Source organism: Opisthocomus hoazin, chromosome 16 (assembly GCF_030867145.1).
Source record: "Opisthocomus hoazin isolate bOpiHoa1 chromosome 16, bOpiHoa1.hap1, whole genome shotgun sequence".
NCBI lineage: Eukaryota > Metazoa > Chordata > Aves > Opisthocomiformes > Opisthocomidae > Opisthocomus > Opisthocomus hoazin.
The window spans coordinates 15258218-15278424 of NC_134429.1; the positions used below are offsets into that span (position 1 = coordinate 15258218).

The 20207-nt window shown below is 60.6% G+C and overlaps 1 protein-coding gene across 4 annotated transcripts; it reads left to right on the top strand.

Annotated features, from left to right (window-relative positions):
* The first annotated feature begins 2057 nt into the window (after positions 1–2057).
* Positions 2058–19427, top strand: ATP13A2 (ATPase cation transporting 13A2). 4 transcript variants are annotated; one of them, XM_075437158.1, is made up of 29 exons: positions 2058–2137; positions 8086–8159; positions 8417–8584; positions 8974–9032; positions 9161–9272; positions 9380–9459; positions 9964–10041; positions 10307–10376; positions 10798–10932; positions 11591–11657; positions 11756–11887; positions 12408–12575; positions 12664–12774; positions 12887–12933; positions 13052–13240; positions 13327–13533; positions 13686–13802; positions 13942–14098; positions 14438–14558; positions 15607–15731; positions 16455–16615; positions 17076–17186; positions 17421–17500; positions 17721–17873; positions 18008–18104; positions 18224–18447; positions 18664–18815; positions 18896–19068; positions 19257–19427. In XM_075437158.1, exons 1-29 carry the CDS (start codon positions 2128–2130, stop codon positions 19425–19427), a joined length of 3549 nt encoding a protein of 1182 aa, XP_075293273.1. In that variant the 5' UTR covers positions 2058–2127. The 4 variants fall into 4 exon arrangements, with proteins under 4 accessions (XP_075293273.1, XP_075293274.1, XP_075293272.1 ...); XM_075437159.1 differs by having other exon boundaries at positions 9383–9459; XM_075437157.1 differs by lacking the exon at positions 2058–2137 and adding an exon at positions 3701–4011 and having other exon boundaries at positions 9383–9459.
* Positions 19428–20207: the final 780 nt, after the last annotated feature.

The following is a 20207-nucleotide window of genomic DNA, read 5'->3' on the forward strand; positions in this document are numbered from 1 at the left end:
CCACGCAGCAAGGGAGCCTTACAGCTGTCTTGAGATGCCAGGCTGGTGTTGCGCTCTCAATTCTCATTTACAGAAATCCTCCTTTTCCCGGAGCCAACATCTTCGTTCCCGAGAAGCTAATGTGACACAGGCTTCCGAAGGTCAGAGATTGAACACTTAAAATCCACGGGTGCTGGGCTGCTCTTCCCCGCCGCTGAATTGCCGCTGGTTTCTGCCTCTCGAGCGAGCGGTGGCTGAGCTGGGTGAGCGCCGGTCCTGTGATGGAGAAGGCCCCGCTGCTGGCGTTAGGCAGCAGGACGTGTTGTCGGTCCCACGACGCTGATATTTGTCTGTTGCGTCCCTGTGCTTTGTAATCTCATCTCCCTGCTTAAACCCCAGGGGTTTCCCATCAGCAGCTTGAATAAAGAGCTGTGTGAACCCCCTCCTCCTCTCCCACTCTGCTTTACTTCTTAGTTACCAGCGGTTTTTGAACACAAACTGGTTTTTGCCTCGTTTTATATAAAAGCTAGGCACGCTTGCTGAGGACAGTTGGATGGAAGTGCGGCAGGGTGCGGAGGAACCGATGACAGCCCCTTGCTGCTTCGGCTCTCGCTGCGCTGGCTGAGGTTTTCCTGGTCCGATGAACAAAATCGGCCTCGCCTTTGGCTTCGGGAGGAAGCACAGGCTCGACCTGAGGCGCATCCCGAGAAAACATCTCGCTTTTCCTCCTGTCCTGTGGGAAAAAACCCACCGTTCCCTCGTGCAAGGATGGGTACGGAGGGGAGAGGAGGTGGTTTTCGTGGTGGGGGGCAGGAGCAGCCCTGCTTGCGGGTCTTGGCTGGTCCTGGCAGCGGGTTTTGCAGCAGCCGGAGCCCCTGAAAGCCAGGCTTTGGCTGGAGGGGTCTGTGCTGGGGGCAGGCTCGGGGTCTGCGCTTGGCGATCGGCTGCGGCGTCCCCCTGGCAGCAGCTTTGCGGGTGGGAGCCCTGCGGTGGTGGGAGCTGTGCGGGCTCCCCACGCCAGGGGGCGGGCACGGCCGGGGGGGTGCAGAACCCCCTTTGGGGCAGACCCCCCCATCCATTTCCTTGCAAGATGTGGAGGGGCAGAGACCCTTTTTGGGGGCAAATCCTGGTGTGTTCCCCTGCGAGATGAGGGGGTGCAGAGCCCTTTTTGGGGACAGACCCCGCTGTGTTCCTTTGCAAGATGTTGGGGTGCAAAGCCCCATTTTGGGGGCATATCCTGATGTGTTTCCTTGCAAGATGAAGGGGTGCAGAGCCCCTTTTGGGGACAGAAGCCCCTGTGTTCCCTTGCAAGATGTGGGGGTGCAAAGCCCTATTTTGGGGGCAAATCCTGGTGCATTCCCTTTTAAGATGAGGGGGTGCAGAGCCCCTTTTGGGGGGCAGACCACCCTGTGTTCCCTTGCAAGATGTGGGAGTGCAAAGCCCCTATTTGGAGGCAAATCCTGGTGCATTTCCTTGCACGGTGTGGGGGTGCAGAGCCGCTTTTTGGGGGCATATCCTGATGTGTTTCCTTGCAAGATGAGGGGGTGCAGAGCCCCTTTTGGGGACAGAAGCCCCTGTGTTCCCTTGCAAGATGTGGGGGTGCAAAGCCCCATTTTGGGAGTAAATCCTGATGTGTTTTCTTGCAAGATGAGGGGGTGCAAAGCCCCTATTTGGGGGCGAAACCTGGTGTGTTTTCTTGCAAGATGTTGGGCTGCAGAGCCCCTTTTTGGGGGCATCCCCCCCTGTGTTCCCTTTCAAGAGGAGGGGGTGCAGAGCCTCTTTTTGGGGGAAGACCCCTCTGCGTTCCCTTGCACGGTGGGGGGGTACAAACTCCTTTTGGGGGGCAGCCCCCTGTCTTCCGTTGCAGGATGAGGGGGAGCAGAGCCCTTTTTTGGGGGGCCAGGGCCACAGGTATTTTGCTGTCGGGGGGTGCAGACCCCCCCTCGTGGGACAAAGCCCTCCCACGGAGGGGCTGCGGATCCCCGTGGGGGTCCGGCACCCCCCGGGGCGTGGCTTTGCGGGGGGGGTGTAAGGACTACAAGTCCCAGCAGCCCCCGCGCCCCGCCCTTCCGCCGCGCGCCCGCCGGGCTGGGTGCGCGCGGGGCTGCGGCCCCCGGGGCTCCCGCACCCCGTGCGTGACAGCGCGCCATGAGCTCAGGTCAGGGGGCCCACGCGTGGGGGGGGGGGGGGGGGTGCGCCGTGCATCGGGCTGCGCGGCCCCGCGGGGGTCGCGTCGTGCGGGGCCCCGCCACGGGTGCGTGATTTTGCGTGGCCCCCCGGGGGGGGTTGCGCTCGCCCCCCCCTCAACCGTGCCTCAGGAAGGGGGGGGGGGGGGGGGGCTGCACAGGGAGGACCGCCTCGCTGCATTCTGCTTCACTTCGCTGCATTCTGCTTTATTTTGCTGTTTTTTCCTTTATTTTGCCGCACTCCGCTTTATTTTGCCGCACCCCGCTTTATTTCGCCGTGCTCCGCTTTTATTTTGCTGCACTCCGCTTTATTTCGCTGTATTCTGCTTTTATTTTGCTGCACTCTGCTTTATTTCGCCGTGCTCCGCTTTTATTTTGCTGCACTCTGCTTTATTTCCCCGTACTCCGCTTTATTTTGCTGCACTCTGCTTTATTTTGCCGTACTCCGCTTTTATTTCGCCACACTCCGCTTTATTTTGCTGCACTCCGCTTTATTTCGCTGCACTCCGCTTTATTTCGCCGTGCTCCGCTTTTATTTCGCCGTGCTCCGCTTCGTTTCGCCGTGCTCCGTGTTATTTCCATTTGCTCCGCTTCGTTTCGCTGTATTTGGCCTCGCTTTCCCCTCCAGCCCACGCTAAAGGAGGAGCAGGGGATGGTGCAGAGCGGGGTGCTGCCCCCCCCCCCAGCACTGCAGATTTTGGGGGTGGCAGAGCAGAGCGGGGAGCGCAGCGATGTCCCCCAGGACCCCCAGCCCACCCTGGGCAGCGCGGCTGCCGAAAACACCACGGTAAACCAGCGTTGGGCTTCTGCCGTCCCGCGATGCCGCGACAGAGCTGTCCGGCTCCACGTCGCGACGCGGGCTCCTGCCGACACCCGGCGCGCGGGCCTCTGCGCGAAGGCGTGCGCCGACGAACCCGCGGGGAAACGAAACCCCGGCGTCGCTTTCGGGTGCTCCGAGGCTGCCGAACCCCGCGGCCGGATCCCCGCAGCCCGCCGAGGGCTGCGTCCCCGCGAGCGGGCTGCTGCGGCTCGGCGTTCGGGGAGCCGGACCGCGGCGTCCCTCTGCGTCGCCTTCCGTCGGCATCCCGGAGAAAGGGGTGGGTTTGAAGGTGGTGGAGGAGTGCGTTTGCCTTTCTGACCCCGCGAGCGGAGCGATCCCGGGGTTTTCTCACGCCGGCGAAGGATGCCGGCCGATGTCGGGTCAGCGAGCCTGGAGCTGGTATTGCTGAAAGCTGAAAGACCCTGTGCAGGATTGGTGCTGGCAGGGGGGGAAAACCGCATCCCAGGCGTTCCGCAGAGGCCGAGAAACGCGATACGGCGCTGGCGACAGCATCCCGGGCTCCCCGGGCCGGCAGCGTTTCTCACGCCAGGGTATACGGAAGCGGCACAGCCCGGGTGACCGCTGCCCGTTTCCTTTCGGGTTTGCCCCGGTCGAGGGTGGCACGGGGGCGAGGGAGGAAGAGCTTCGGGGCAGGAAAGGGAGGAGCGGGACCGTGCGGTGGCACTTATCGGAAGGCTCTTTGGCTGCCCGGCTTCGGCTCGGCAGGGCTTGCCCGGCTGCGCCGCGGCCGTAGTCGCTGCCACCGCGGTCCCTGCCGCCGTGGTGACCCCGCTCGCAGCCCCTTGGACCCCCTTCGCCCATCTTTTCCCCCGGATCTGCGGCGTAGCAGCGCTCGGGGGTTAAACCTCACCCCATTTTGGTTTTTTCCCTGCGCTTCTTAATTTAAGGGTACCCAGGTTTAACGCTGCCAGGCTGGGACGCTGGCTCGAGAGGCGGGAGACGCTCTAATCCTGGCTTAGCACCCCAAAACGGGGATGGTGGGCTGCGAGGAGCCTCCTAAGGGAGGTACGAGCCCTTTATTTCACTGGAATTTGGGAAAATGATTGGGTTTGGGTGTGAATAACGTTTTTTTTGCCCCTCCTCACCGGTGGTTGCCCAAGCGAGGATGCTCCCCAAAGCCACCAGGCTTGTCCTCCAGCTTGGCAGGTCGGTGTTGGCGAACGGCAAGGTCTTGCAAAACCGGGTGTGGGAGAGGTCAGGGCGATGTCTGCCCGGGGTCGGGGAGAAACCCACCTTGCTGAAAGATCCTGTTGGACGTTAGGAAAAATTTCTTCACTGGAAGAGCAGTCAGGCGTTGGAACGGGCTGCCTGGGGAAGTGGTGGAGTCCCCATCCCTGGAGGGGTTCAAAAAACGTGTGGACGTGGCACTTCAGGACGTGGTTTAGCAGGCATGGTGGGGTTGGGTTGATGTTGGACTTGATGATCTTCGAGGTCTTTTCCAACCTTCACGATTCTGTGACTGCCGTTGCCTCAGCCGGTGTCGTCAGCACGTGGCCAAGCAAACGCTGGCCGTGCTACCGGCGTCCTTCTCGCGGACAACCCTTCCCTACAGATCCAAACCAAAACCAGCTGAGGCGGACAGGGCTACTGGGAGGGTTCCTCACTTACAAGGGGTTTATTTTCTCACACATCTCAAGGGTTTGATGCACAAGAGTGATTCCCCTGGGGTTATCGCAACGGCAGAGCCTGCATCCCCGTATTCCACGTCCCCACCTTGTATCGAGCCCGTCTCGTCCTGTTGTTTCTTCCAGCCTTGGGGCGTTTTTCCGGCTGGGCTCCCCGCGGATGCTGCCGTGTCTGGGTAGGACCAGACCGCCTGGTAAAACACGTTTGCTCCGGCAGCGTGGCGAGCAGGGCGGCGTGTTCCTCTCCGGCTGGCTCGGGCGGACGCGTTTGTCTTGGCTGGGTGGAAGGGGCAGGAGAATTGACGCCGTCTCATCCCAACCCCTCGCTGCGTCTGGGCTTGCAGCCGGCCGTGACGTCTCCCATCCCAAACTGGAGCCTGCAGGCTGCTAGCAAAGATCCTCATGTGTTAAATCCCGCCTGACGTGACCCAGGGACCGTTTTCCTTTCCTTAATTTTGTCTCGTCCTGAATTTTCGTTTCCCCACCTCCAAGGGCCCAAAGTGACCTGGCCAACCCCATCCCACGGGCGAGACAGCACCAGACCTTGCTGGCTGCAGCGGTGACCTCCATGGGTGGACCTTCCTCTTCTTGCATGCAACCTCTAGCCTGCATGGATGGATGGATGGATGGATGGATGGATGGATGGATGGATGGATGGATGGATGGATGGATGGATGGACGGACGACACTGATTAGGAAGCCCTGAGCATCCCATGGGGACCATGAGAGCAGAGGGAGATCTCCAAGTCCCCTTGGGGTTGCTTTGCTTCAAGGAAGGTGCTTGGAGAAGGGCCGTTTTCCTTTCCTTAATTTTGTCTCGTCCTGAATTTTCGTTTCCCCACCTCCAAGGGCCCAAAGTGACCTGGCCAACCCCATCCCACAGGTGAGACAGCACCAGACCTTGCTGGCTGCAGTGGTGACCTCCATGGGTAGACCTTCCTCTTCTTGCATGTGACCTCTAGCCTGCATGGATGGATGGATGGATGGATGGATGGATGACGCTGATTAGGAAACCCTGAGCATCCCATGGGGACCGTGAGAGCAGAGGGAGATCTCCAAGTCCCCTTGGGGTTGCTTTGCTTCAAGAATGGTGGTTGGAAAAGGGCCGTGGCTGCCTAGGCAGCTTGTGGAGAAGGTCTCTGGGACCAGCACGTGTCCGCTTTCGGTGTGCTTGTGCTGCTGGGGGGAAAGGCTGCGTCTCAGGGCAAAATCTCAGGGCAAGGACCGGCGCTCGCGTTCACAAACAGTGGCTGCTGCTGCTCGGCAGAGGTTCGGTGTCACGAGATGTGCGAGCTCAAGGCTTGCAGCTCCGCTTTCTGGTGTCAGAGGGCACGTCCTCCCCTGCCAGGACACCTGCTAGATGTCCGGGCATCCTGAGCATCTCTGTCCCCAGTTTTCCCCCAAACCTCCGGGCTGTTGTCCCCACCTCAAACCCCTCTTTAGCAGCAGAGAGAGAAGCAAATCTGTTCCCCGGGGCTCTCCAGCCGAGCTCCGGGGTCAAACCCCCAGCTTCGGGAGCCGGCGGAGGGACAGCCGGGTGCCCGTGTTTGCCGACGAGGTGTGGCCGCGATCCGGACCGGTCGCGCAGCTTCGCCGCGCTCTGCCCTCCCTCCCCTGCGCCGGATGCTTCCCGGCCACGTCCGCTGCCGGTGGGTGATGACGGCCGCACTGATCCCATCCCGCACTGATCCCATCCCGCACCGATCCCATCCCGCACCGATCCCATCCCGTACCGATCCCATCCCGTACCGATCCCATCCTGTACCGATCCCATCCTGTACCGGCGACGTCTCCGCTCGCGCAGCCGGCGCGGTGAGTCACGGCGAGAGCCCTTCCTCGCTGGCCGCGTTTCGGGGAGCAGCCGCGATGGGAGCAGGAGGTGAGAAAACCCACGGGGACGGGGGGCTGTGCGAGAGCCGCTGGCGGCCGTGCTCGTGCGCTCCTCCACAAGATTTACTGCTTACAGGAAAAAGGGGTTAAGAAAATCGTAATAAATTTGTGCTCGCTGACAGCGGCGTGCGGGTGGAGGGGTGGGCTGCGCTCCTCGCTGCCCAGCCTGCTTCGGGGAGGTGCGGAAAGAAAACGGAGTTGGTTTTGGGTTGTTTCGGTGCTTTCCCCCGTCCTGCAAAGCTGCAGACAGCGCTGGGGAAAGCGCAGCACCCTCTCGCCTTGGTTCTGCTCTTTCAAAGGGCGGCACACGCTCCTCCTCGCCCTCCCGTGCCCGCTCCCGGCCTCAGTTAACCAGGAACCGACGCTTTTCGCAGGCTTTGATGCCGGCAGCGGGGAGATTGGACGTCTCCTCTCCTCGCGGGCCCTTGGCGAGCTTCGCAGCCGTGCGTTTTGGCTCCTGGGAGGGCTTTTGTTTGAATAAACCAACCCCGGGACTCGTCCCCCGTTTCCCTGACCCAAAATTTACCCCTCGGAGCGGCACCGGCTGCGTTTCGGGAGCTGGCTGCCCACCGGGTCGCTTGGCGAGATGGAGACCCCAGCCCTGGCGATCATTGAAACCAGGGGGTGGTTTTAATTAATTGGTCACCTGCAGACGAGCTTTGGGGTCGGACTGGGGAGCAGCAGGAACCCAGCCGGGATGGGACGGGTGCCCGGGCTCCCGCCCGGCGTGTAAATCGTTGAGCCGGTCCGAGGGCCCTCCTGGGATCCCGAACCCAGCCCAGCCAGGAAATTATCTGTCGGCTCCAGGGGTGGGAACTACCTCCTGGGCTTGTGTCTGTGCCACGTGTGATCTCCTCGCTGCCGCTTTACGATCCCGGAGTTGGGACGCTGCGGCTTCTAATCCAGAGTGGATTTAGGGTAGAAGTGGGTTCGACTTCACGGCACGGAGGGTGATGGTGGAAATCCCAGTGGAAATCACACCTGGGATGGTTGCGGCGATGCCTCCGGCGATCCCTGTCTCGCAGGCTGGGCATCGGGGTGCAGCGGAGACCGGCAGGAATCGGGGGTGACGAGCTGGGCATCATTAAAACTAAAAAAATCAATTTTAGTGGCTACATCCTCCGTGCAGGGGCAAACACAAGGAGCAAACAAGCGTGAAAAGTGGCTGGGAGAGCTCTCCCTGTGCTTGACCTGGCTCTGCACCAGCCCTGCTCCCTTCCCCCGGTTGCTAAGCCGCCATCCTCGTGCCAGCCTTTCCGGCCGGGCTGCTTTGGCACCGTCGGCGTGACCGTCACGTGCGGCAGGAGGGTGACGGGGCAGCGCTGGGGTGCCCCGTGCCCGTGGCATCCCCCTGCGCGGCAGAGCTGGCCCTGAGCATCCCTGCCAGGAGCTGGGGTGATGGCAGAGGGGACACCAGCTCTGGCCACCGTCTGGGACTGACCCGGGGATGTCATCGCCGCAGCTGGGAGCCCATCGCCGTGGCATCTCCGAAACAACCCCTCGGATCAGCTCCCCTTTTTTTTTGTTTTTTTTCTTTCCCCCTCTCTATTCTTGGACTTTGCAGACAGCAGCAGGCTGCTGGCGAACCGGCGGCCGGGCTACGGGACGCTGCAGCGAGACGCCGATAAATCCTGCATGGTAGGTCCGAGGGCTTCGCCGCGGGGAGGGAGGCACGCTCGGGAAGGGTTGGTGCAAGAACCGCGCGTCGCCTGCCACACCGGCACGAAACCCTGCTTTTCCAGCCTCAAAGCTACACACTTGGCACCTGCCTGGTGTTAAATCACGCCAGGAGGCTTAGGGCTTTTGATCAGTTTAGGATTTAGATGATTGATAATTATAATTTTAGTTTATTTTGTGAATAAACATCCCCGTAAAGGTGACCTCCTTCCTTCCAGGAGGTCACGGGCTACCAGACCGCGACGTGGCGGGTGGCCCTGTGCCACGCTTGCTCGGTGCTGACGGCAGGGCTGCTCCTCGTCCTCTTCCACTGGAAGCCCAGCCTGGAGGTGCAGGCGAAGTGCAAGCCCTGCGCCCTCGGCCAGGCCGACTGGGTCATCATCAGGGTGAGTCCCCAGGATCCGGGGTTGGGCTCTGCCACCGGCTTCCCGGGAGGGCCCTGGGCATGTTCCTCGCTGCTTGTCACCCTCCCTAACTGTGTCGTAGAATCATAGAATGGTTTGGGCTGGAAGGGACCTTGAAGATCATTATCTCCCTTCATCAAGCAGCATTCTACCACAGAGCCAAATTATTCGGGGAATAATTATTATTCCTGGATTGATTTTGCACTTTCCCCTGCCGTGGCAGGCAGCCTGTCTTCGTATTTCTCTTTGTTGTCCCTGACTCCCTGCCTGCGCCGGGCAGGACTGCTGTCCCCGTTTGAAGGAGCTGGGGTGGGGGACACGCATGGGGAGCTCCCCGTTCCCCTCCGCTCAGCCCCGTGCCTGTGTTGCAGGACCGATTCGGACAGTGCTTCACCTCCCGGGTGCGCACCGAGGTGCTGGGCGAGGGCAGGTGAGCTGGGATCACATCCCCACGCTGGGCAGGGGCTCGCCTGGGCTTTTGGCTTTGAGGAGTGGGGAGGTTTGCAGTGGCGCTGGCGGGTGAGGAGGGTCTGACCCTTGGTTTTCCACCCCGAGCAGCCTGGAGCATCACCCCGGGGCCAGGCTGGAGGACCGGAGGACCAGCATCGCCGTCGGCGTGTCGGAAGAGGAGGAGAGCCGGGACACCATCCGGCTCCACGAGAAGGAAGAGGTAACGCTAGCGACCCTTCCCACCTCCACCCCGTAAATCCTCTCCCCTGGTGTGGGCTCCCCTCCTGTCCCATCAACACCTGATTTTTCCCATCCCGCTCTGCTCAGAAGAACGTCTTGCGGTACTATCTCTTCGAGGGCATGCGCTACGTCTGGATCGAACGGCGGCAGGCGTACTGCAAAGTCAGGTATTTCTCTGTCCCCTCTGCCGCAGCAATCCTCTCTGCATCTCCCTGCTGCTCTCCTCGACCCCTCGGCTCCCCCAAAATGGTCCTGACCTGGCTGGAAGTCACGTAACTGCGCTGGAGCTTTTCTCAGCGCTGCAAAACCTTGGAGATCATCCCCGGGGCACTGGGCTGGGGAAAGCCGCGCTGCCTCTCCCTCCGAGTTGTTGATGTTGCCCATCTTTGTGGGCAGAGGAAACGGGGCGAAGTATTTTGGCAGCCGCCCCGCGCTGGGTGGTCCCCACCGCCCCGTGCCGCTCGCGGCTCTCCCAACTTTTGTTCCCGCTCCAGGGCTTGGCACCCGCGAGCTGCGTCGAAGGCCGAGGAACAAGATGCTCTCCCTTTCCTAAAGGGGTTTTTTTCTTTGTCACCAAGGACTTGGACATGGTGTTTGTTCCACCAGGCCAGGCTCCCGCTGGTTTTCACTCCGTTTCTGCTCTGTTTTTTCTTTCCCCTCGGGCTTGCCAGTGTCTTGGATGAAGGCTGGACCTGTGCAGATCTCCACCTCTCCCAGGCTGGGCTCGACCAGCAAGACCACGACACCAGGTAGGGACCTACCGGCCTCGTGGGACACCTGAGGAGCACAGACAGGGTTTTTCCAGGGGTCAGCAAATCCTGGAGCGTGGTTTTTTCTTGCGTTCAGACCTCAAAACAGAGAACAGCCAGGCGGGCTGGATTGCCCTGGCTTGGCTTCTCCACATGATCGGGCTGTCGTGGAGGTCTGGGCGGCGTGAGGGTCCCTCAGGATGGAAATGCAGCTGTTTCCTCGCATGCATTTGCTTCCCCTTTGCTTTTTCTCTCCCCTTTGCAGAAGGAAGATCTACGGACCAAACCTCATCGAGGTGCCAGTCAAGTCCTACGCGAGGCTGTTGGTGGAGGAGGTGTGCATCTACAGCTGTGCTTCAACAGACCGAGTCGTCCCAGGGCAGATCCTTCCCCTGCTCCGTGTCCTTCGCTGCAAGTGCTTTGCAGGCCCCTTCCTCGCTGGCGGGGTGGAGAGGACTTTAGGAGAAGCAGCTTGGGCAGTGACCAGAGAAGGCAGAGCTACTAGAGCTGTGGAGGGGACCTGTCCTACCTCAGCAAGAGAGTTGCAGAGGTGGCTGAGCACCCTCAGGAGCACTGACCGTAGGCAAAGCTGGGGAGGACGGCGGGTTTGTAGGAAGTCAGCTAGTCGAGCCCCAGGGAAGGACCAGCTTCTCCTCTGCATAAGCAGATGTTCCTCAAGGAGCCTGGAGGTCTCACGATGGGCTGGAGGAAGCTCTCCGTCCCCAAAACCTGCTCTCTCTGCTTGTTCCTTTCCAGGTGCTCAATCCCTTCTACATCTTCCAAGTGTTCAGCATCGTGCTGTGGGTCTGTGATGCCTATTACTACTACGCTGCCTGCATCTTCCTCATCTCCACCATCTCCTTAGCGCTGTCCCTCTACGAGACAAGAAAGGTTGGTGGTGGGCTTATTTGGGACAAGCAGCTCTAGTGGAGAAGCCCGCTTTCTGATGCTGTTTGACCTCTTATAAGACAAGTCTGATGAGGAGGGGCTGAGGGGACTGGCATTATTCAGTCTGGAGAAGAGGAGGCTGAGTGGAGACCTTCTCACTCTCTGCAATGACCTGACAGGAGGGTGTAGTGAGGCGGGGGTTGGTCTCTTCTCCCAAGTAACCAGCGATAGGACAAGAGGCAATGGCTTCAAGTTGTGTCAGGAGAGGTTTAGATTGGATATTGGAAAAAATTTCTTTACTGAAAGAGTGGTCAGGCCTTGGACCAGGCTGCCCAGGGCAGTGGTGGAGTCCTCATCCCTGGAGGGGTTCAAAAAACATGTGGATGTGGCACTTCGGGACATGGTTTAGCAGGAGTGGTGAGGTTGGGTTGACGGTTGGACTTGATGATCTTTGAGGTCTTTTCCAACCTTTTTATGATTCTCTGTGCTGATGCTGAGCTCCCTCTGAGCCCAGCTGGGTGAGGACAACCCATACTCTGGTGGTGGGGCAGGTTTCCTTGTCTTTCATCCGCGGTCCCGAGCCTTCAAGACCTGTTTTACAGTCAGTTTTTTGCTTTTGGAGCTGCCCTTGGGTGGCTGCTGACTGCTCCCTCCCTTGCAGCAAAGTGCCACGCTGCAGAACATGGCCAAGATGTCGGTCGGCGTCCGAGTCCGTCGGCCCGGCGGAGGTGAGCGTGATACCCACGACGAGCGAGGGCTCCGGGCACGAAGCCGTTCGGGACGGTGCCGGGATGACGTGCCTGAGCACGGCCGCACTGTTTTGCAGAGGAGATGGTGGTGAGCTCCGCGGAACTGGTGCCGGGCGACTGCATCAGCCTCCCCACGGACGGGATGCTGGTCCCCTGCGACGCCGCGCTGCTGACGGGCGAGTGCATGGTCAACGAGAGCATGCTGACAGGTGAGAGCCCGGCACACGGCGGGCTGCACGCCTCCGCCGCCCCGGCCATCGCTGGGGGATCTGGGGGAGAGGACGAGCCTTGTGTATATATATATGCCTACAAATATCTGAAGGGTGGGGGTCAGGAGGATGGGGCCAAGCTCTTTTCAGTGGTGCCCAGTGACAGGACAAGGGGCAATGGGCACAAACTGAGGCACAGGAAGTTCCGTCTGAACATGAGGAAGAACTTCTTCCCTCTGAGGGTGACGGAGCACTGGAACAGGCTGCCCAGGGAGGTTGTGGAGTCTCCTTCTCTGGAGATATTCAAGACCCGCCTGGACAAGGTCCTGTGCAGCCTGCTGTAGGTGACCCTGCTTCGGCAGGGGGGTTGGACTAGATGACCCACAGAGGTCCCTTCCAACCCCTACCATTCTGTGATTCTGTCTTGGTGGCCATACGGCAGCCGCTTCCCATCCAGGCTGGTTGGATCCTGACCCCCCCCAGGGTGATAAACCTCTCTCCATGATGTTCCTCACCGCAGGGGAGAGCGTGCCCGTGATGAAAACCCCTCTTCCGGCCGGCAGCCAGGCAGCCGGCACCGTCTATTCCCCCGAGGAGCACAAGCGGCACACGCTGTTCTGCGGGACGCAGGTCATCCAAGCCAAGTCCTACGTGGGGAGAGAAGTGCTGGCCGTGGTGACCCGCACAGGTAATGGATTGAGGGGAAAAGCCAGGATTAAGCCACATCTTTTGGAGCAGTGACTTCGCGTGTGCTGATTTCTGTCCCTCACCCACAGGGTTTTGCACAGCCAAAGGAGATCTCATCAGCTCCATCCTCTACCCCAAACCCGTGAGCTTCAAGTTCTACAAGGATGCTGTGAAGTTTGTGCTGTTCCTCGCCGTCTTGGGTACGTCTGAGTGTGGAGGCACGGCCAGGAGCCACCAAACTGCTCTTAAATGGTTGAACCCGCCCTTCATCTGCTTCGCTCTGTAACCAAGCCCGTTCTCCCTCCCGCACAGCTTTTGTCGGCACGCTGTACAGCATCCTCATCTTGGTTAAAAACCAGGTAGGGTTGTTGGAGCTGGCGAGTCCTCGAGCGCAGGCTGGCGCTGGGACCGTCAGCCGATGCAGGCGGAGGTGGGTGAGGGCTATCAGGATGCCCACCCCTCTTCCTCCTCACCCAGGTCCCTGTGGGGCAGATCATCATCCGTGCCCTCGACCTCGTCACCGTCATTGTGCCGCCGGCTCTCCCGGCTGCGATGACGGTGGGCACCATCTATGCCCAGAACAGGTTGAAGAAACGGGGCATCTTCTGCATCAGCCCTCCCCGTATCAACCTCTGCGGGAAGGTCCGCCTGGTTTGCTTTGACAAGGTGAGTCTCGGCCAGTGCCGAGGAACCATGGTGTCCAGCTCGGGGTGGAGGGGGGCTGGCCTGGACCCACCACGCTCTCCCCACAGACAGGAACGCTGACAGAGGAAGGGCTGGACGTCTGGGGGGTGGTCCCGCTGGAGAACGACCACTTCATGCCCATCGTCCACGAGCCCCGCTACCTGCCCGCCGGTCACTTGCTCTACTCCCTGGCCACCTGCCACACCGTCTCGCTGCTGCGGGCGCAGCCTGTCGGGGACCCCGTGGACCTCAAGATGGTGGAGTCCACCGGCTGGGTAAGACAAGTGGTGGGCAAAGCTGTAAAGAGGGAGGTGGCTGACATCTTCCTCTGCCAGGAGAAGGGGTGTTTAAACCCATCTGTGAGGTGGATGGGGCTTGGGGCTTGCAAGACAGAGCTTTGCCATCTCGGCATCTGCCTTGGTTTCAGCACCTGGAGATGCTGGAAGAGGAGGAGGAAGGTGAGCTGCCCGTCTTCCAGCAGTTTGGGACGAAGGTCTTGGCTGTGATGAAGCCTCCGCCCGAGGAAGAACAGCCACGAGACAGGGTACGTCCCGTGGCTGAGGTTCCCCAGTTGGTGGGTCTGCACCCCTGAAGGGTTGTTGTACTTCGCAGCCCCTGGAGAAGGCTGTAGCTCCCAGAGAGGTTCCCACCTGGCCCCGACACCCGCTCCCTCTGCTCCACAGAAGCACCAGTCGCCCGTGGGGATCCTCCGCCGTTTCCCCTTCTCCTCCTCCTTGCAGAGGATGAGCGTCGTGGTGAAGCTGCCCGGTGAAGCCTCAGCCCACGTCTACATCAAGGGTGCACCGGAGACGGTGGCCAGCCTTTGCAGGAAGGAAACGGGTACGCCCTGGGGTGCGGTGGTTCACTACTGGGAAGCAGCCGGTCCTGCTGCTCCGTCGTCTGCCTGCATCCCTGCAGCTCAATCCCACAGGGAATTCTGCTCGGTGGTGCTGCGGGGCGGCTCCCAGAGGCACAGGGCTTTGGATGAGCTCCAGCCGCATGGGAAGGGGGAAGAAAACAGGAGCCAGAAAACAGGGAAGGGGGTTGGGTTCTGGTTTGAGCCTTCTAAGGCCTTCAGCCCTTTGGGAGCTCGAGCCCCAGCTCCCCTCGCTGGGTCTGCGCAGCCCATGGTCGTTCAGGATCGGTTCTGACCTTTGCTTTTCCCCTCGCAACTGGCAGTGCCCATGGATTTCTCCCAGATGCTGCGACACTACACCACCGACGGTTTCCGGGTCTTGGGTCTGGCTTGCAAACCCCTGGGCACGGTGACCAACTTCGAGGAGGCCCTGCAGCTCCAGAGGTCGGTGCCAACGACTTTTTTTTAGCATTTAGATGTTCGCTCCAAGCAGTTCACAGGTTGTCGTGCTGCCCTGCAGCCTGCCCCATCCTCGCAGCCTGCGGTGAATTAAACCGTACCCAGTAATAAAGCGATTTGACCTGGGCAGGCTGGAGAGTTGGGCAGAGAGGAACCTGATGAGGTTCAACAAGGGCAAGTGCAGGGTCCTGCACCTGGGGAGGAGCAACCCCAGGCACCAGTACAGGCTTGGGGTGGACCTACTGGAGAGCAGCTCTGTGGAGAGGGACTGGGAGTGCTGGGGGACGACAGGGTGACCATGAGCCAGCAGTGTGCCCTGGGTGCCAAGAAGGCCAATGGGATCCTGGGGTGCATCAAGAGGAGTGTGGGCAGCAGGTCGAGGGAGGTTCTCCTCCCCCTCTACTCTGCCCTGGTGAGGCCCCATCTGCAGTGCTGTGCCCAGTGCTGGGCTCCCCAGTTCAAGAAAGATGAGAAGCTACTGGAGAGAGTCCAGCAGAGGGCTACAAGGATGAGGAGGGGACTGGAGCATCTCTCCTGCGAGGAAAGGCTGAGGGAGCTGGGCTTGTTCAGCCTGGAGAAGAGAAGGCTGAGAGGGGACCTTAGAAATGCCTCTAAATATCTGCAGGGTGGGGGTCAGGAGGACGGGGCCAGACTCTGTTCAGTGGTGCCCAGCGACAGGACAAGGGACAATGGGCACAAACTGAAGCAGAGGAAGCTCCAGCTGAACCCGAGGAAGAACTTCTTCCCTCTGAGGGTGACGGAGCCCTGGCCCAGGCTGCCCAGGGAGGCTGTGGAGTCTCCTTCTCTGGAGATATTCCAGCCCCGCCTGGCCGCGGTGCTGTGCAGCCTGCTCTGGGTGACCCTGCTTGGGCGGGGGGTTGGGCTGGGTGACCCACAGAGGTCCCTGCCAACCCTGACCATTCTGTGATTAGTTGCTGGCTGCCCCCCAGATGGATTTTCAGCTGTTTATACCGATGGATCTGCTCTGCCTTGTGTCGAGGATGGTGTTGAACAGCTTGTTGTATCCCACCAGGGACTCTGTGGAGAGCAGCCTGACCTTCCTGGGGTTCCTTGTCATGAAAAATGTCCTCAAGCCAGAGTCCGCGCCCGTGATTCACCTCCTGCGGAACGCCAGCATCCGCCCCGTCATGGTGACAGGTGACCCCGCGGAGGGGGATGGGGACACTGGGCTCGGGGGAGGGGGGAGATGGGACACGGACAACGCTTCACGTTGTGCGAGGGGTGAAGGGTTTCCTCACCAGAAATCGGAGGCCTGAAGCAGCTGGGAGGCACGGTGAGGACTGGTGGACCCTGGTTTTGTGCATCGCTGCCGGTCTGGTGGAAGATGTCCCTGCCCATGGCAGGGGGGTTGGCACCAGATGATCTTTAAGGTCCCTTCCAAACCATTCCATGGTTCTATGCTGCTTGGCTGCGTTGCCTCGCTGATGGGCTCCCAGCAAGCGGGGTGTGGGGAGTTGCAGGCTGCCTTTTCGTGGGCGCAGTGTGAACCCACAGACCTGGAGTGGGCGGCTTAAACAGCCAAACTGCTCACTGTGTGGCTGCTGACCACGTAAATGTGGGTGTTTCGTGGGCACCCCGAATTGCAGAGCTAATGGGGGGATGGGGTCACCTTTGGGCGTTTCGCAGCAAGGCAGGCAGCGCTGTCAGGGTTGGAAGCTGCCGCCTTTCTTCGGGGTAGGACAGAAGGGAGATTTTGGAGCTCTACTCCAAAAAGTGGGGAAGCAGAGGGACCCCCGGTGTGGCCGTGGCGGCTGGGAGAGGGGATGCGACAGATTGGAGCTGCTTTCCTTGGCTGGCAGCCGTGCGAGACCCTGCCGGCGCCGCTCGGGGTTACTCAGCCCCGCCGCCGCTTTCTGCCAGGAGACAACATGCTGACGGCCATCAGCGTGGCCAAGCGCTGCCGGATGGTGGAGCAGAAAGAGCGGGTGGTCTTCGTCAACGCCTCGCCGCCCAGCCACGACAAACCCGCCGCTCTGAAATTCGTCCTGGCCGAGCACTCCCAGGGCGAAGAGCAGCCGGAGGTGAGTCCCGAGGCGACGTTTCGGGGGGGGTTTGCAAAGCCCGAACTGCCGGTCACCTTGCAGGACTCTCTTTTCCCAACATCGTTACCCTTAGAGGCAATTATGGATGCGATTCTGCCCCTTATTAAATGCCTCCTTTAGGAGAAGAGAAGCTGCTCCTGTTTCTCCCTGGGAGCACGTCAGGCTGGAGCTGATGCTCCAAGCACCCTCGTCGGATGCAGCCAGCACCGTGCTGCTCCGGTCCTGCGCCAGGCTTGGCACGAAGGGCTCGCTCACACATGCTTTTTATCCAAAATAGCATCATTTAGATGCCTGAAATCCAGGTTTGAGGGGAGCTGCTCTACCTCCTGCTCCGTGGGGGCTGAGGGTGCCCGTTCAGCCCCGTGTCCACGGGGCTCAGCAGGGGTTTGAGCGCGAGTCGAAGCCCCGCTGCAGAGAAGGGGGTTGTTTTCCTTGGCAGGGTCTGCACCCACGGGACGGCTGCTGCCTCCAGCCGCAGCCCTGCCACTTGGCGCTGAATGGCAAATCCTTCGCCGTGGTTTGCGAGCACTTCGCCGACCTGCTGCCGAAGGTGAGTCCGGCGGCGGGGAAACCCTCCGGCAGGGTCTGCCTCTCCAGGGTTTCACGCTGCAGCCTCACAGCTCCAAACAAAACACCCTGAGGGTTGTTGGGTTTTTTTTTTTTGCCGGTGCAAGATGCCTTCTGCCCTGCTGAGTTGGCAAAGCTCAACATCACCAGGCTCCTCCTGGGTGCGCAGGGATGCGGGGTGCTGCGATACGGACCCCGAGCCTTTCCCTCTTTGCAGATCCTCATCCGAGCCACTGTGTTCGCCCGGATGTCGCCTGACCAGAAGACTCAGCTGGTGTGCAGCCTGCAAGAGCTGAAGTAAGCCCCTCCAGCCCCGAGGGATGGAGGACAGAGGGGGGAAAGGGGTTCAGTTCTCTGCCCCGAGACTTCTCTCGTGCGCCGGAGCGGTTGGCGGCTGCAAAATCGCATCCTGTCCTCTCCCAGATGTGGGGTGATCCTAAATACAGGGGTGCAACCTTGAAGACCCAGGGCTTTTCCCCTGTTCCGTTGTGAAATATCGGATCCCTTCTCGCCGCAGCTACTGCGTGGGGATGTGCGGGGACGGCGCCAATGACTGCGGGGCTCTGAAAGCGGCCGACGTCGGCATCTCGCTGTCGGAGGCGGAGGCGTCGGTGGCCTCGCCGTTCACCTCCCACGTGGCCAACATCGAGTGCGTCCCCACCGTCATCCGGTGAGCTGCCCGGAGCCCTGTGGTGGGGGATGAAAACCAAGGGGGGGGTCTCATGAGTGCCTCTGTCCCCTCTTTGGGACAGCTCACGGGAAGGGTGTTGTGGCTGGTGGGCGAGTCTTTGTTTCTCTCCGCAGGGAGGGCAGGTGCTCACTGGTCACCTCCTTCGGCGTCTTTAAGTACATGGCCCTGTACAGCCTGGTGCAGTTCGTGTCCGTCCTGCTGCTCTACACGGTGAGGCCCACGGGTGCCTGCGATGCTCAGGGATGCCTTGGGGTCCCCTCTTCCCGGCTGGGTTTTAACCTGTCCCCTTCCGAGCCCCGCGCTGAGAGCGGCCGGTCTCTCCTCCCCAGATCAACACCAACCTGAGCGACTTCCAGTTCCTCTTCTTCGACCTGATCATCACCACCACCGTGGCGGTGCTGATGGGTCGGACCGGTCCTGCCCAGGAGCTGGGAGTGGAGCGTCCCCAAGGGGCGTTGATCAGTGTCCTCGTGCTGGGCAGCCTGCTCCTCCAAACGGCTTTGCTCATCACCGTGCAAGTCCTCAGCTACTTCATCACCGTCTCGCAGAGCTGGTAAGGGACTTCAGTGTGGCTTCAGTGATGGGAACGGCGCAGAGGATTGCAGCGAAGCCCGGGTGCTTGTCCTTTGGTTTTGGCCAACAAAATGCGACCAGCCACCTCGGAGCAGACGGCTCCTGTGTGCTCGTGGAGAACGAGGGGTCGGCATTTAGACCCTCTCCTTGCCTCTCTCTTCCTCTGACCCCCTGCCTTCTCCCCTGCCTGGCTCAGGTACGTGCCGCTGAACAGCACGGTGACGGCTCCCCAGAACCTGCCCAACTACGAGAACACGGTCCTCTTCTGTGTCACGGGCTTCCAGTACCTCATCCTGGCCATCGCCATGTCCAAGGGGTACCCGTTTCGGGAGCCACTCTACACCAATGGTGAGGACGATGCTGGCCACGGGGACGAAGAGAGACTGCAAACCTTCATCCTCCTCAACTCTCTTCCTTCTCACCCTCAGTGCTATTCTTGGTGGTCCTCATCCTCCTTTTTGGCCTCATGATATGGTTGACCCTCTACCCGCTGGGCTTCCCCAAAACCCTGCTGAAGCTGCAGGGCATCAGTGACTTGAACTTCAAGCTGCTGCTGCTGGGCATCGCCGTGCTCAACTTCTTCGCTGCCTTCGTGCTGGAGGTGGGGCAGCCCGGGGTGGGCGCTGGGCACACGAGGGATGCGTGTTGTCCTTTTGGGGCTGTCCGAGCAACCCCTTGTCTGGGAGCCGTAGGCACGGAGGGAGCAGGGCTCACCTTGGCGTCAGCTCTGCCCTCTCCTCGGGGTCCACGGCCTCTCCAAAACCTGTTCTCCCCCATCCTTTGCTGCAGACCGCCCTGGACCACGGCTTGCTCAGCTGCCTCCGCAAGCTGCGCCAAAAGAAAGCATCCAAGAAGCTTTTCAAGAGGCTGGAGAAGGAGCTGAGCCAGCAGCAGCCGTCCTGGCCGCCCCTTAATGAACCGCTCTTCGCCACGCCCAAGATGTCCATCGCCGTGAGATAGCAGGCGTCGGGCTTCCCTCCTGCCTGCTCTGCAGCCCAGCGCAGCCTGCCAGCCCTCGGACGCCGTCGCTTATTTATTTGTCCTGGTAAACGGAGGGATGCGGCGGGCAGGCTCCCGCGGGGAGACCCTCAGCATCGCGGCTGTGAATCCGCACGCACCGGTGCCGCAGCTGTGGCCGAGAGGAGATGCTGGAGAAGCAAACTGGGAGAGAAGGTCTGGAAGAAGAGGAGAAACGATCCCGCTCAGCTGTTCCTCCAGGACCTCTCCCACTCCCGTGCTGGCCTCGGACCCATCTCCCCACGCTGGGCACCGGTATCATTCCCTTTTCCTCTCCTGGCTGGTCAAAACCACCAAGATGAGGGACCCTGATGTTTGGGTGGTGAGGGCACCCACCCCAGCCTCATGTCTCTGCTCACTGTGAAACCCCCCCCGTGGCCGCCCTAGATGTGTAGGAACTGTTTACAAACCACCCCATCCCTGCCTTGCCAAGGATGCTGCTCAGCCCCAGCGCCTGGGGACCAGCCACGGGCCCCCTCTCCGCTCGCGATGCTCCTGCAGAGCACTCCTGCTTTCGGATGGGACCTTTGTAGCGTTAAAAAAAAACACCCACTCTGAATCTCTTTATTTTTTAACTTCTACTCCAGCGCTTCGGGGTGTAAGCGCAGTCGGGAGGAGGACGTACCGCTTTCGGTTTCCGTATGCTGCTGTCGTGAGCCTTGTCTAATAAATTAACACTATTTTCTTGGCCGCTTGCTTGTGCTGCCTGGCGCGGACGGACTT